Here is a 15,530-nt window from a genome sequence, read left to right as displayed (position 1 = left end):
AAAAATTTTAGATGAAGTGACTCTGTTAACCCTCATGTAACACACCCACACACCTTGTGTCATAGACCTACCCTTTTTTACCTTCTTTGCTTCTTACCCCAAAACATTTTCTAAGATTTTCAATTAATTTTTTCAGAATGTATTGATTCTCCAAGTCTATCCTTTTAAAACTGTGTTCACTCAATAAAATTATATTTATTTATTGAACCCCTGTTGTGCATATGACAACATATTAGATTTAAGGTTGAATTAGACATAGGTTTGCTTTCAGGTAGCTTATCATCTATTAAGAGGTAACCTATGTACATAATTAGTAGAAAGTGGAGAGTTACGTTATCTCATTAGTGAATTGATTGGTGGTTGAAATCTCGTCTCACTTCATATACTACCCTGAAATTTGTTCTTGACAAAATGAACACACCTTCCCAAATTTTATAACCCTGTCAAGAAGCCACTTGGACCTAGAAGAATTTGGCTCAGTGATATAATTAGGTGAATTAGCCAGCAGTCTTATAATTCCATGCATGATTATATGTTTCTCTTTTAATTTAAAGGAGCAAAATTAATTTGAATGTAAGAAAAATAAAGCCAAATATCATGTGCACAGTATGTAAATAGAAGGCTCTTTTAAATTAAGTTTCTACTCTGTTTCAGTTATAGGTCTGATGGTATCAAAAAAGACCCCCTTAAGATCAATTCTATGGTAAGCAGTTTCTGTAAAAAATTGGTATAGTGTGAGGAACTTCGATTTCTTTTCCTTTTTTCTGATCTTGGTCTCATAAAATCACAAAGGTGTTTTAGTCTGGCCAAACTCTTCTTTACACATTCTTGCTTTGATGTAAGTTTTTCTTTTAATCAGGAGGCTGCATAATTTCAGTATTTGATTTTGGTTTTGCTTAGATTTGTCCAGCATGCCCCTCTCATCTTTGTGGAGATAATGACTGTTCATATCAAGCCTTTCTTTTTCCTTTTCTTGTGTGACTTAACTAGCACTTACTTCTCATAGACTCCTTTCTTTTAACATAAAGTGAAATGCTCAGTGGGTTATTTTCCTAGAGGACGCACAGGTGTATATTTGAGTGTATTTGTAAGGCTGTTCATAGATGTATGTTAAGAGTTACAATTGATATTGTAACATTTTTTAAAGATTATTTCCTATTTTCCAGAGTTTTTGTCAGAAACATTGAGGTAACCCCCAATCTTTACGTAAAAACATTTCTTAATGAGGTTAGAAAGTGCAGTGGATGTTTCTTAGGATTGAGAATCTGAAATTTGAACTAAGATTGTAGTGTAATATTTTCACTATTTTAGGTAGAGAGCAGTGACTGTATTTTCTCTAGAAATAGCTAAGATGTGGTTAAAGGGGTGATTCTCTTCTACATTAAGTTTGTCATGGTTTCCCATTAATAATGCTGTTGTTGGTTATTTCAGAATTTGAATATTTGAAGCTAGGAAAGGGTAACAGATTTTTTATTGCTTTGCTTATTTTCCCTTCTCCTTCCCTTCACTCCCTCTACCACAAGAGCTGGGGTGCAGAAGGATATCATCTATGGGTAATCAGCGGATTTGGTTCTCAAAATACTGAAATTGAGTCCAACCTCAAGAGTATAGTTAAACAGCCTGGCATTCTGCTGTTTCAATTTATCAAGAGTGTACTCACTGTAAACCCTTGTATGGTAAGTATATTTAAAACTCTGATTTTTTTTAGTGGTTTTCATTTTATAATTTCATACTCTTCTTTATGATGCAGATATGTTGATATGTATTCCTAATGTAGGCATATTATCTTTTTTGTGTGTATTTGTGTTTCTTGTTTTAAAATAGGGTCCAACAGTTGGAAGGAAAATATTTACAGATTTACTTGAATAGCTTGAATAATAGTCTTTACTTGAATAGCATTTCCCAAAGTGTTCCTGCCAGGCACTACTTATAAGAATGTTATTTAATATGTTAATTACACAGGGGGAGAAAAATTCTCTTTTTCTGGGTGTGAAAAGTAGGGATTAACAAAACTATAGAGATTTCTTTATTGTTGGACTCGAGAGTCTTTTATAGGCTGGTGTGCATGATGAAAATCCAAGAATTAGTATTTAAAAAGCTGTGTTCTTTCAGCTTGTTTAACTATGAAGAAACGCCTTGAAGAAAATATTTCTAGGAACCTACTTTGGGAAACAGTGTCCCAAATCTGGGGAACAGTGTCCTAAATTATAGTATAAGTCCTCACATTTATCAGTCTGAAATTATATATGTATATATATAAAATAATATATAATTTATATATATATATATTCACATGTTAGTACTGTATATCTTAATACCTCCCACCAGTGGATTTGAAAACATTTGGTGCAGCTGATTTCTAATTTAAAAAATTATAGCACATTGAAAAAGAAAATAACCTAGATATGAGATCTTAGATCCCATATCAGTAATTGAACTTAAAGATCCCCAGGACATAAGCATAGATTATTCCTTCTTCCCCTCTCCCCATCCCAAATAATAATTAATGGGGACTCTTGAGTTTTATGTCAAGACACCATTTGTACTATAATGGAAATGGTGGTGTGTATAATCTGTCACATTTGAATAAACATTGAAGAGTCCTACTCAACCTTCGAGCACGCTGGTCATTTAATTGAACACTAGGGCATAATCACAAGAGCAGAAACTATTTTATTTGTCTGAATATCCTCCAAGCTTGCAGAGTCCTTGGCACTAAAAAACATTTACCAAATGAGTGTTGAATTGTTCTGAACCAGGACTATAGGCTTAAAGTACTCTTGTTTTCCATGAGTTTCTCATCTTCCAGTATCCAGTTATTTTTAATCCGCCCCCTGTTCTTGCCATGTTGGGTACATGGGTGAGCACATACACTCACATTTTGGCAAAACATGTCTTCTTACCATCTTTCCTGAGGTATTTTAAGGGAAAGGACTTCGTAAACTGTAAACAATGAGTAATTATGTTCAGTTTTTCAGATGGAAAATCTTTCATAGTATTGTCATATCAGAATGATATATAAAGTAGTAATGAAAGGTACTACTATAGCATTTGTAAACTTGGGCATGTTTTGGCATCTATATGATAAAACAAACTTTAACAAATATTTCATTTATACTTGGAGTAATCATTAAAAATATTGTTTGTTTTCTTCAAATATAGTAGTACTTGAGATTGTATGTAGCCTTTGTCCTCTTTGAAGAAAAGTGATGTTGAGAATTGTAATACATTTTCTGTAATAGAAGTAAATATTACTTCCACCTATGTGAAATTCAGTTATTTGCTTTCCTTCTTTGCCCCTCTGCTTCCCCTTGCCATCATCTAGAGTAACCAAGAGCAGGTGTTGCTTCAGGGGGAGGATCGATTGTACTTGAACTGTGGAGAGGCCTCACAAGCCCAGAATCCCAGAAGTTCTTCAGCACACTCTGAAAATAAGCCCAGTCGGGAAAAGAGCCCATTTGCAAATGAGGGTTTAGAGTCTCAGGGTTTAAGTACTCTACTTGGACATCGGCATTGGCATGTTGTGCAGGTAACTCTTCAATTACTGATTATTTATTGATTTAGTCAATCCTGAAGCAGATTTTTAAATATTTCAGATGTTGCTTCAGAGAATCAAGACTCTTTTTAATCTTTTTGACTGTTATGTCTCTCTGCTTTTCTGTGTTCTTGTCCTTACATGTCTTCTCCTTTTTTTTTCCACTTAATGTAGAGTAATGCCCGCCTGCTTTAAGTCCATTAGTAGTGCAGTGTCAAGAATTGGAAGCTTTATGTTTTGTCTGTTCATTAAGTAAAATGGTTTATTGTACTTTCAGCTTCTTTTTGTATAATTTTAACCGTGTCAAGTTGCATAGGCAAAGATGTGATAATTTCATGGAATGCAACAGTATTGACTAGTGCTCTGTCGGTTGCAGTTTGTAGTAATAGATTGTAGTTCTAATGGGGCCACACTGAGTTTAATTGCCTAACTTTGAACCTGAATTACGGACTTGTGGCTAGTCTGCAATTTTATTACTTAATCTTGTTTCAAATAATTTACTAATTTTTCAGATATAAAGAAAAATTAGTTTTAGTAATTCTAATATATTTCATTTAACATGAAAGTTATTCTGAGTTTTGATACAAAATAAAATAAATTTGGGGAAACCAATAAACAGAAGTTTCTTGAAAAAAACTTGCAAACAAAGTATCAGAGTCCCAAGTGGTGTGTCTTCTTTCCTCTTTAAAGCCAAAATGTCTTAGGTACACCATAGTTGATTTTTTAATTAGTTTCTTTTAGTCAGTTTTTGTTTCCACAGTTTCTTTGCCTTAGTTCTCTCTATACTTTTACCTTATTAGCTGACCTCAATTCCCATTTTACTTTCAGCTAACTTTGAGGGGAGGTAATGAGAGACAGGAAAATGGTCAATCTAAGAAAGATTGAAGGAGGAATATCTCCTACTTTGAACATGTGGTATACACTAAAAGAAAATTTATTTAATTTACATAGTAAACTCATAAAATCAAACAATGTGCATACCATTTTATAATTACTAAGCGTTATTAAATAAAACTGCATCAGCTGCCTCCTTGACTAAAATTTTCCACTTCTCTCCTATAGCCATTTCTCTGCTATTTTCATTTCCCCATACTTTGAACTATTCATTCTACACTGACCTAGCATCAATGCCAGTTCTGCCTAGACAGGTCTTCTGTGTTACCAGAGAGCCAAGTAGAACAGAGAATCAAAGAAGGTAGGTCTGGAACTCAAAAATCCATCAGGCAATAACAAAAATGGAATTTCCTTCCAGTTCAAAAATTCAGTGATTCTGTGATTCTTAGCCATCTAGGGAGCATCCCAAATAAAAAGGATGTAACACAGATTTTAGGACTGCAGACAGAATAGTACTAGCAATATTCTTCTGTCGTTCTTTAGGTAGCTAAAGATATTTAGATCTTGGTTAGCTCTGTTTGCTTACTTTTTTTCTGTTTCCTTCAAACTAATAAAAATAATGCCAGAGTTATACTCCCAAAAACAATTAAATTATAATAGATTCATAGAATTTTTAGAGCTGGAAGGACCTTAGAGATCATCTAGTCCAATTGGATTTTATACATGAGGAAACTGAAATATAGGAAAGTTACATGACTTGCCTGAGGTCTCACAGCAGGGAAGTGGCAGACCTATTCATATCACAATTTAGATATAGTATTATAATCTAAAAAAGTAAAAACCTAACCTATTTTAAAAGCTAGATACTAAATGTTGAATCATATAATTTACTACTGACTTTGAGCTAAAACCTAGATTTTGCCTGTTTGGTTGTGTTTTTACCTGAGTTGTCCTATATTTTGTTTGTTTTTTGGCACTTCACCCAATAATTCGATGTAATACTTTTTGGTGGTGTTTTGGTATGGTGGTTTACAGTGTTTATATAATGCTAAAAGCTTTACCTTTAAGGCTTTTAACCATAATGATGACTCCCTGAAGAAACATGTGCCTGGTTTAGTTCCCTCTTCAACGTATCTTTTTGTCTAGGATGAATGCCCACTCTTCCATTAAAGTAGCTTTGTGCATGTTATTTGTACTTCTTGCACAACGTTGAGTTCATCAGATGAGCGCTAATTTTGCTCTTATCTCTTCCTCATCTAGAGTACTGGATTTTGTTCGTTAACATCTTTTGCCTTATACTACATACTTTCCAAATTAGAAGATTCTTTAATGTTTCTTCTTTTCACTAAAATAACCCAAAAATGTACCTGTCAGAAGCAGTGTTAATAGCTGGTGCTAAGGAAAGTGCTTTGCATACTTTTTTAAAAATTTGATTTTTCTATCTATAATTTTTTTTTAATTATAAGAGTAGTTTGTTCAAATATAGATAGAATACAATGTGAAATTTTAAAAAGCAAAAAAACTCTTCCGGTTTTCTGTGTGTTCCATCTTGGGCAACCATTTATTTGAACACTAATTATTTTGTATTATGTGACATTTATTTCTTGAAAGTATGTGAATCATTTTTGTCCACTGTTGAGAGGATGTTAGTTTTATAGTTAACCTGTCCCTACTTGGAAAAAATAAGCCTTTGCCAAATATGGGTTATGAGATACCTACAATGTGTCAGGTACTATATTAGAGGCTTTGGCAGTGAAGGTTTTAAAAGCTGTTTGATTTAGAGATGATCTGCTGTCGTTCCTACAGTGTTATCCAATGTACCAGGTGTGATGTTTGGCACAGATCAAATCTGCTAGGAGGATAGCTCTCTTAGTCTTGCCAATTAGGGACAAATATTTTAGACAGGGATGCAGGATTTTAGTGGAATGACTTTTTAAAATATATATTTAAAAAGTAGATTCAGACTCTTTAAGATACTAAAAAATCCAAATATAAGAAGGCTAGAGCTTCTGTACTCTAACACTCAGTTTCCCAGTGGTGTGGTATGACTTCTGTGTCCTAAGTATGCAGTCATGACCTGAGTTTTTTCATTATTTATGGGCAGCCTCTTTCCTCTTCTTGCACCGTATCCTCTTCTTAGTATTAGAGGTAAAGCCCACAATTCAATAAAGGTCAATATGGGAAGGTAGTTTTTGTTTTAGTCTAGATCTCGTAACATCTTCAGATGCAAAACTGGATGAGAAATAAACTTCTACTTTGAATTTTAAAAATAGGCCATTTGTGATTTGTGATGCCTCATATACTTTTGCAAATTAAAAAAATAAGTGGTTTTCCTGTTATAGTTACTTATCCGAGTATGATCATATAAGATTAAACTTTGGTTCCCATGATTAGAAACTCTTCATGTTGTAATCTACTTTTATGGTGAGATTCCACCTTACTTTTACCCACCCACATATGTTCCCTAAGTACTTATGAAACACCAAGTTTTGGGGAAGTGGAATGTTCTTTTTAGTGGCCTGTGTGACTGGCTCAGTTATATGTTGGCATGCCTTTCTTCAAGTGACTATTTGTATTTTCTTCATCCGTTAGAAGAATTTTTTGCAGCCTCTTAGAAAACTGCTTTTGACTTTTATTTTACCTCCCAGTTATTAGTTCAAGTCTATCATTATTCAGAATAATAGACTTGAACTAAAATTTCACCTGTTCTAGTGAATTTTATTAATGAATTTGAGCAGTGCATCATATTTGTTGAAAGTCAAGTTAAGTATTGAAGCATCAGTGACACTGTTATCTTTAATTATGCAGTAGGCTTCCACAAACCACCACTCGCAATAGAAGCTCCCTATAGTACTAAAAGCTATTAACTTACTTTAAGTTGACTTACTAGATAATAAGTGAAGTCTAATAAATAGCTTTATGAATAAATTTTATCAGCATTAATACAAGTGTTTTCAACATATTGCTTTTACTTATGTTTTCACATTACACAAAGAAGCTCACTGAATTGGATTGCATTTCACTTGGCTTTTTAATTTGCCTTTTTTTCCTTTTATAATATGCGACAATTTTTCCTTGAGTAAAATGAAAATGAATTTGAATACATTGAAACTTCTCTTATTCCAGGAACAGAAGACTTCCCTTTGTTCTCTTGTTAATTCTCTCCCCACTCCCACCACAAACTCAAGAAAACTACTTAAATCAGCAGTTTCAGTAAAGCTAGAATTTACCTACTCTACATTATCCCAAAGGGGATTCTTGTTAGCATAATAATACACCATGGATAAAGATGTAAGGCAGACAACATGAAAAATATGTTTACTATTTATGTTGCAGACCAAGAGTTAATATCTGTAATGAGTTCTTGTAGATGAATAAGTTGGACACCCCAATTGAAAAATAGTATGGGGGCTTATATGTATATGGACTTTTGTTTGGAGATAGACGTGATACTGACCATTGTTTGTCCCTGAGCAATGATTAAAAAAGATAATTTTATTTTGTGCTTTGTGTATTTTTATATTGTTTAAATTTTATACATGTGTATTGTCACTTAGTTAGAAAAGTGAAAAATTAATAAAATTTTTTGTTAGAAAACAAAAACAACTCCCTTGCTGAAGCTTTAATTTCATTAGATAAGATTGTTATCTATACTATGTTTGTTGACAAAATATTTTGGTTGTCATTGTGAATGTTTTTTAAAAATCTGTTATCAGTCTATTTATTGAGCATTTGATATTTAAAACAAATATACAAAAACTTCTGAGAAAGGAGTAAAACCTGATGTCTAAAAATTTATAAAATGGTTAAGACAAGGATGTGAAATAGTGGATATGTATTAATGATAAATTGCAAGTATTCTGCTAGTAATACCCGTTACTTGGGGGTACTTTAAACATTGTTTAGGAAAATGAATCTTATAAGTTAATTATCTAAATGCTCTAAGTTTAAATACATTTCAGCGGTCTTACCAAACCACTGTGTTATTTTCTCTAGATTTCCAGTATCTATCTAGAGAACAACTGGCCTATACGGGTAAGCTATTTGGTATTTTGTTTGTGCTTACTTTCATTGGATAACATTTATTCCAAGAGGTGTTCTAGGAATTGCGCCCTTTATAAGGTGTGTTGATAAGAGTAAAATTTTGGTACTTGATCCACTATTTGCTAGTGTATTAACAACAATAATTTTGTCAAATATGACTTGTATATAAATATTCAGATTTTAGAATTTGGCCTTTTATATATATCCACTTAGCAAACATTTGTTAATATATCTGCTTGACAATTACTAAGTTGTTTATACCTCGTAAAGTATATAGGTTTGCAAATAAGAGTTCTTCATTTTTTTTAAACAGTTTTCCGCTATTGATAAGCTTGGACAGAATATTGCTGTGGTTGGCAAGTTTGGTTTTGCACATTACTCTTTACTCACCAAAAAATGGAAACTTTTTGGGAATATTACCCAGGTTAGTCTTTTGAAATTGAAAACCTATTTTTCAAAGTTTAAGAGAACTACAATATGAAACAGCTAGTGATATTGAATTATGTCTTGAGTTGATTTTGATAAAAGATCTTGTATTGAAATTTTAGAATTGTTTTTAATTCATGTTAAGATCAGACACCATAATCTTTAACTTAAGAATTTACTCTTGACATTCCCAGTTGAGTTCATCAGATGTGATCAGAGTAAATTTCCACACAATTTGAGATCATTCCCTGCTTGTGAATGTATGATATACACATTTGACTAGCATACATATGTATGCAGTGGGATTTTGTAAAAGTAAAATAGGAGGTAAAGAGAAGGAAATTAACATTTAGTAGGCACCTAGTGTATACCGGATACTTTGAAGTACTATTTTATCCCATAAAACCTCATAAAAACCCAAGGAGGGCACTATTACTTATCATTTTTTTTATTACTTATCATTTTATAAAAGAGAAAATAAGATTCAAAGTCACCCCACTGATAAATGATAAAGCCAATATTTAACTAGATCTGTTGAAAGGCGGGGGATAGGAGTTATGCTGTATGGTACTCAGTTATTTCCAGTGATGTATTTTCTGCCTTCAAGAAGAGTTTAGTTTTTTAATTAGGATATGAGTCATTATTCATAAAGGCCCTAAAGTAAAACTTAATTGGGGGAATAGAGAGTAAAGGAGCAGTGATATGAGCTTTCATTGTCTGCCTAGGAATATTTTGTAATTGTCTTATTTTCTTGTAATTTCTGGTAGTGTAATTTAAAATATGTGGGATTTTTTTTATCTTTTAAGGAGCAAAATATGATTGTGACAGGTGGCTTGGCCTGGTGGAATGATTTTATTGTCCTTGCATGCTATAACATAAATGACCGTCAAGAAGAGGTAAAAAAAACTTTTACTCAAAAATGACAAGTTTTTGTATTTTAAAGATACTAAATTAGATGAGAATTATCTGGAAACAAACAAAACATTTTATTTTTTAAGTGGCTGTTTCTACCTAATAGGATTTTTATTTCAGGTTGTTATTGTTTTTAACTTTTTAAAGTGATGACTCAAAACTTCTAAGATAACTTTTTCTAAGGATTTTAGCTATTATACATTTTTCTATAAAGATTGAAACTAGAAGAACACAGTTAAAGTAGAAAAGTTTTTAAGAATGACTGCCCTTAGACATAGATTTATTAATTTATTGATTTATATCTTTATATTTTGTAAAACTGCCTGCTTCTATATGTTACATCTAAATATGCAGCTCTAAAGGAATATAATATGAGATATTATAATGTCTCATAATAGTGCAATTCACAGTTTGGTCATTTCATCTTTTAGTTATTTGTAGAATGTAGATAGCTGCCAAAATATTAGCATTATCTACTTATTATTAAAGCTCAGAAAGGTGTTTTTTTTTAACTCGTCTTACTTGAAAAAATTTAGATATAACCAGCATGTCTAAAGTATTTGATCATGTGTGGCGGTCATCTTGACTTTATGATTTTCTTTATTTTTGTTTTCCTTAGCTCAGAGTATACTTGCGAACATCAAACCTGGACAATGCTTTTGCTCACATCACCAAAGCACAAGCTGAGACATTACTACTTAGTGTTTTCCGGGACATGGTAATAGTATTTAGAGCAGACTGTTCAATATGCCTTTACAGTATTGAAAGAAAATCTGATGGGTAAGTATAGTGCATCATGTCACTTTTTGCTCTTTATTATGTTTCCCCTGTAGTTTTTGTTTTTTCAGTTATTCTCCTTTTATAATCAGTTTCCTTTGTCTCCAGAGTTAAAAAGGAAGGAGTTTTAAGTAGTGATATTAATATGGTGGTCATATTTTCACTACAAAAAGTAGAAATAGCACACCTAACTTCTTTGGCTAATCTTCCTAGTTTCACTTGAAAAAAATCTAATTAGGGATGGGATAAATCCTTAGATACTAACTTTTTCCACTATCTTGAAAATAAGTGATTACTCTGAGAGTTCCAGACACTTGGTGGAGTATTAAGAAGTTCCACAGCTTTAAAGCCTTAGGAATTATGTCATTAGAACACTCATACTTCCATTGAGATAGATGGCTATAGCCTGGAACAGGAAAAACCTGCAGTCCTCCTGATGCTACATTGCTGCCTGTCTTCTTGGCATCTGGTAACATTTACAGTACACCTCTTGAGCTTTATTGCACAGAACTTTTTTTTTAACCACCATAAAGAAATTTTTTAATAGCCATAGGGGTGTGTGTGTTTAATAGTTAAGTTAAAGTAGAACAGTGATTGGGGGAGTAATATAAAGATAAAAATTAAGAAATTTTTCTTGCTTCAATGTTAGGCACCCCCCCATCTTTTCTCAACCAACAAGGTTTCTCCCCTTAAATATTTCTGTTCTTATAGCATTGTCCTAAGTGTTTTTCCTTCCCTCCCACATCTTGTTTCCTTTCTCTCTCATCTTCGTATGTCTTCTTCATATCCCTTAACCCTTCCAGTCTGCTGATAGAAGGATATTTGGGGAGGAGGAGGCAATAGGTGGAAGACATTTGAGTCCTCATAAGTATGAACTCTATAATATTATTATAAGTGGAAAAGATTAAAAACCTTGTTAACATTGTTTTTGAGGAGTGTGGGTTTCTTTTGTTTTTGCAGTCCAAATACTACTGCCACTATTCAAGTTCTTCAGGAGGTCTCCATGTCACGCTACATTCCTCATCCTTTCTTGGTAGTGTCTGTCACTTTGACATCAGTGAGTACAGAGAATGGAATCACCTTAAAAATGCCACAGCAGGTACCTTTCCATTATTAGAGCTCTTTGTAGTTTTCTTCTTAGTTTTTAGTGTTTTAAATTGATATCAGGAACTATTTATTTGTTCAACAAATAAATACTAAATATCTAGTATGTACCTTGTGTGAAGATGCTGGATTATAGTGGCAAACAAAACGTACAGTTTCTGCTCAAACAGACAAATGATTACATACACAATTAATTATAATTGTGATGTATGTATCAAAAAGTAATACAGGTTACTGTGAGAGTATATAACAAAAAAATTGTTATACCATTTAAATTGAAACCTGAAGAATGAGTAGAGATCATCTAAGTGAGGAGGGTAAACGTCAAGTAGAAGTAACAGTAGTGCAGAAGTCTACAGATAAAAGAAGACATGATACCTTTGAGGAATTGAAAGAATGTCAGAATGGCTGGAACATGGAGTATGAGCTAGGAAATGAGTCTTACAGAATATATTGATAAGTTTAGTCTTACCTTAAGAGCAGTGTTTTAAGCTTCATTTCGTTTGATCTAAGTTTTATAAAGTTTACTCTAACTACAAAGGAAAAATAAACTGGAGTGGGATAAATCCAGATGTAGGGAGAGGAGTGAGGGCTTGATTAGTTGATCATGAGGAAGGAGAAAGCCTCTTTGGTTTCTGGTTTAAGTGACTAGGTGTATGGTGGTGCCACCAGAATCCAGGTCATATAACTTTCTATTTCAGGGCTCTTTCCCTTATACCAGTGGTTTACAAACTTCATGTTAACGTGAGCCCATTTTCAAAGAAAATTGTAGGCAGATTTTATTTGTATAATCAGCCTTGACTGCCCAGTCTGTCTTTTACATACTGTTGAGGCACTTGCATTGAACCTCAGTGCGCCATAAAATACTTAAATACTTAAAAACCAATGCCCTAGGCTTATGGAGAATTCAGTATTTCATAGGAAAGTCTTTTCCACTGCAGTTGTGCTTGTCACAAGCTATAAATAACATGGATCTAAAATCTGATTTGTAACAGCCTATCCCAGTTCTCTGCTCTTTTGAACAGAAATAATAAGCCTACTCCCTCTTCCATATGATGACCTTTAAAATATTTGTAGACAGCTTGTCATTCCTTAGCATTCCCTTTTCTCCTTCTACCATTCTCTGTGTCTTCTGCACACTAAATATTCCCATCTCTGTCAGCTATCTCTCCTATGAAATTTGTTCTAGACCGCTTAACCATTTTGGTCTCCCTTTTCTTGATAAATTTTTAATTTGTTATTAAAATATGGCTCCTGTTTCCTCTGCAAACTATATGGTAATCTGACTAAGGGAAAATTCTGTTTTACAGAAGAATTCTAGCTAATACATGTGAGAATTAAAGAATCACCATTTTGCATCCCCTAAGGAAATAACTCATTCAGCCAGCGATCATCATTGGATGAATTGGTTTTAAATGCCATTTCATTGTATGGAACCATTAGATGAAAGATTCATGGGGAGCTTTTCAGTAAAGGGATCAGGCTATCATAACCACATCTAATAATCAATCTTAGCATCCCTAAAAGCAAGTGAACTGAATTTGGTGTGCTTCCTGAAGTGATGCAACATGATGTTCACAGAAAAACCTTTAAAAAAAATTTCTTGCAAAAGAACTTGCACACTAATTTAACCAAAATTCTAAAATCATCTTTCATTCACAGGATATATAGGAACAGAGATCCTATCTAATTGACACTACAAGGAAGCAGAAATGTGAAACACTCTGTAGGGTAGCTACAACAAGTCAGTGACATGGAAGAAAAGTGAGGGGAGACTCTTCTAGATTAAATGAGTTCTTAGAGCCATAACAGCCATATGCAGTGGGTAGCCTCACTTGGATCTTGATTCAAAGCAGCTATAAAAAAACACTGTTGAAACAACTGGAGGTATTTATATTCGGGCTGAGAGATGACTCCACAAAATAACTGAGCATTTTATAAGATGTGATATTGGCATTGTGACTATATATGCAAATATCCAAATACTTTAGGGATGCATGTTATGTGTATAGAGGTAAAATGGCATAATATCTGGGACTTGATTTTAAATACTTTGGCAAAAGAAAAGAAAGATAAATGAAGCAAATTTGGCAAAATCTTGATGATTGTGAATCTGGATTATAGGTATATGAGGATTCATTGTCCTAGTCTCCATATATTCAGTTCTCATTATTCAAGGTATTTATTTTCTATAAAGTTGCCACATATAATGAATTAGCAAATACTAAACCATTGCTCCTAGAGGAAATATAGGGTTAGATTCCTGTGAGCCTCTGGTCACATTTTCCTCAGTCAATCAACATATATCTTGTTTTATGTGAGTTTATGTATAAAGATGCCTTACATGTTGTTTAATCATTAACCTTGAACTCATGGCCAACAACACTAACTCGTACCTGAACAAAGCTAATCTAGCACTTGTATTTTCTCTGTAAGTCACATTACATCTTTCTTTTCTTTATTTTTTAATGTTTTTATTAAGGAATCTTCACATACATACATTCCATACATGGTGTACAATCAGTGCTCACCATATCATCACATCATTGTGTATTCATCACCGTTATCAATTTTTTAGAACATTTGCATCACTCCAGAAAAGGAAAAAGATAAAAGCTCATACATACCATATATCTTATCCCTCCCTCTCATTGACCACTAGTATTTCCATCTACCCAATTTATTTTACCCTTTTCTCCCCTATTATTTATTTATTTTTTTAATCCATTTTTTTTTTAACTCATCTGTTTATACCCTGGGTAAAAGGAGCATCAGGCACAAGGTTTTCACAATCACACAGTCACATCGAAACATTATATACATCACATTCTTCTGGCAGTCAGGAACACCTGTGTTCTAGTTTGCTAGTTGCTGAAATGCAATATGCCAGAAACAGAATGGCTTTTAAAAAGGGAAGTTTAATATGTTGCTAATTTACAGTTCTAAGGCCAAGAAAATATCCCAATTAAAGCAAATCTATAGAAATGTCCAATTAAAGGCATCCGGAGAAAGATACCTTGGTTCAAGAAGGCCAGTGAAGTTCAGGGTTTCTCTCTCAAGTGAGAAGGCACATGACAAACACAGTCAGGGTTTCTCACTCATCTGGAAAGGCATGTGGCAACATGGCACCATCTACTAGTTTTCTCTCCTGGCTTCCTGTTTCATGACGCTCCTAAGAGGCATTTTCCTTCTTCATCTCCAAAGGTCACTGGCTGCTAGACTCTGCTTCTTGTGGCTATGTCGTTCTGCTCTGCTCTCTCTAAATCTCCCTTATTCTCCAAAATGTTTCCTCTTTTATAGGATTCCAGTAAACTAATCAAGGCCCACCCAAATAGGTGGGGACACGTCTCCACCTAAACGAGCTTAACAACCACTCTTTATTGAATTACATCTCCAGGGGGATGATCTAATTACATATTCAAACATACAGTATTGAATAGGGATGATTCTGCCTTTACGAAATGGGATTTAGATGAAAACAGGCTTTTCTAGGGTACATACATCCTTTCAAATCAGAAAAACTAGATAACACTTCCACACTATGGGGATAATTTTAAACGGTGATATCACCAACAAAAATGCAAAAAACGTGGTACTAAATACACTATGAAAAGGATATTTTTTAACAGTGCGAGTGCCAAAACAGGAAGGCAGAATGTTGCCTTGTTTAGTAATCAGATGGAAACATGCACATTGGGTGACTCAAAATTTTCACTGTTCTGTGCATGTGTACAAATGACCGGAAAAGTGCCAGGAGTATTTTGGGGTTATGAATAAATTTTCACAGTAAGTGAATTTGCAGATGTGGAATCTGCAAATAATGAGAATCACTTGTACTTTTGAGTTTTCATATATATATATTTTAAAGTATTCCTTGGGCGGGCCACAGTGGCTGCCA

General features: G+C 33.5%; 1 protein-coding gene across 4 annotated transcripts in view; it reads left to right on the top strand.

Annotated features, from left to right (window-relative positions):
* RIC1 (RIC1 partner of RAB6A GEF complex) overlaps nt 1–15,530 on the top strand; it is a 241,998-nt gene that overhangs the window by 179,126 nt on the left and 47,342 nt on the right. For all 4 annotated transcript variants that reach the window (XM_077148249.1, XM_077148250.1, XM_077148248.1 and 1 more), the window contains exons 10-17: nt 655–703; nt 1,524–1,676; nt 3,326–3,529; nt 8,366–8,404; nt 8,727–8,837; nt 9,646–9,735; nt 10,371–10,531; nt 11,489–11,627. In XM_077148249.1, coding sequence (XP_077004364.1) covers nt 655–703; nt 1,524–1,676; nt 3,326–3,529; nt 8,366–8,404; nt 8,727–8,837; nt 9,646–9,735; nt 10,371–10,531; nt 11,489–11,627 — 946 coding nt within the window. The remainder of the gene's footprint in view (nt 1–654; nt 704–1,523; nt 1,677–3,325; nt 3,530–8,365; nt 8,405–8,726; nt 8,838–9,645; nt 9,736–10,370; nt 10,532–11,488; nt 11,628–15,530) is intronic.

This window comes from Tamandua tetradactyla, chromosome 2 (assembly GCF_023851605.1).
Source record: "Tamandua tetradactyla isolate mTamTet1 chromosome 2, mTamTet1.pri, whole genome shotgun sequence".
NCBI lineage: Eukaryota > Metazoa > Chordata > Mammalia > Pilosa > Myrmecophagidae > Tamandua > Tamandua tetradactyla.
This window is presented reverse-complemented; position numbering and strand designations above follow the sequence as displayed.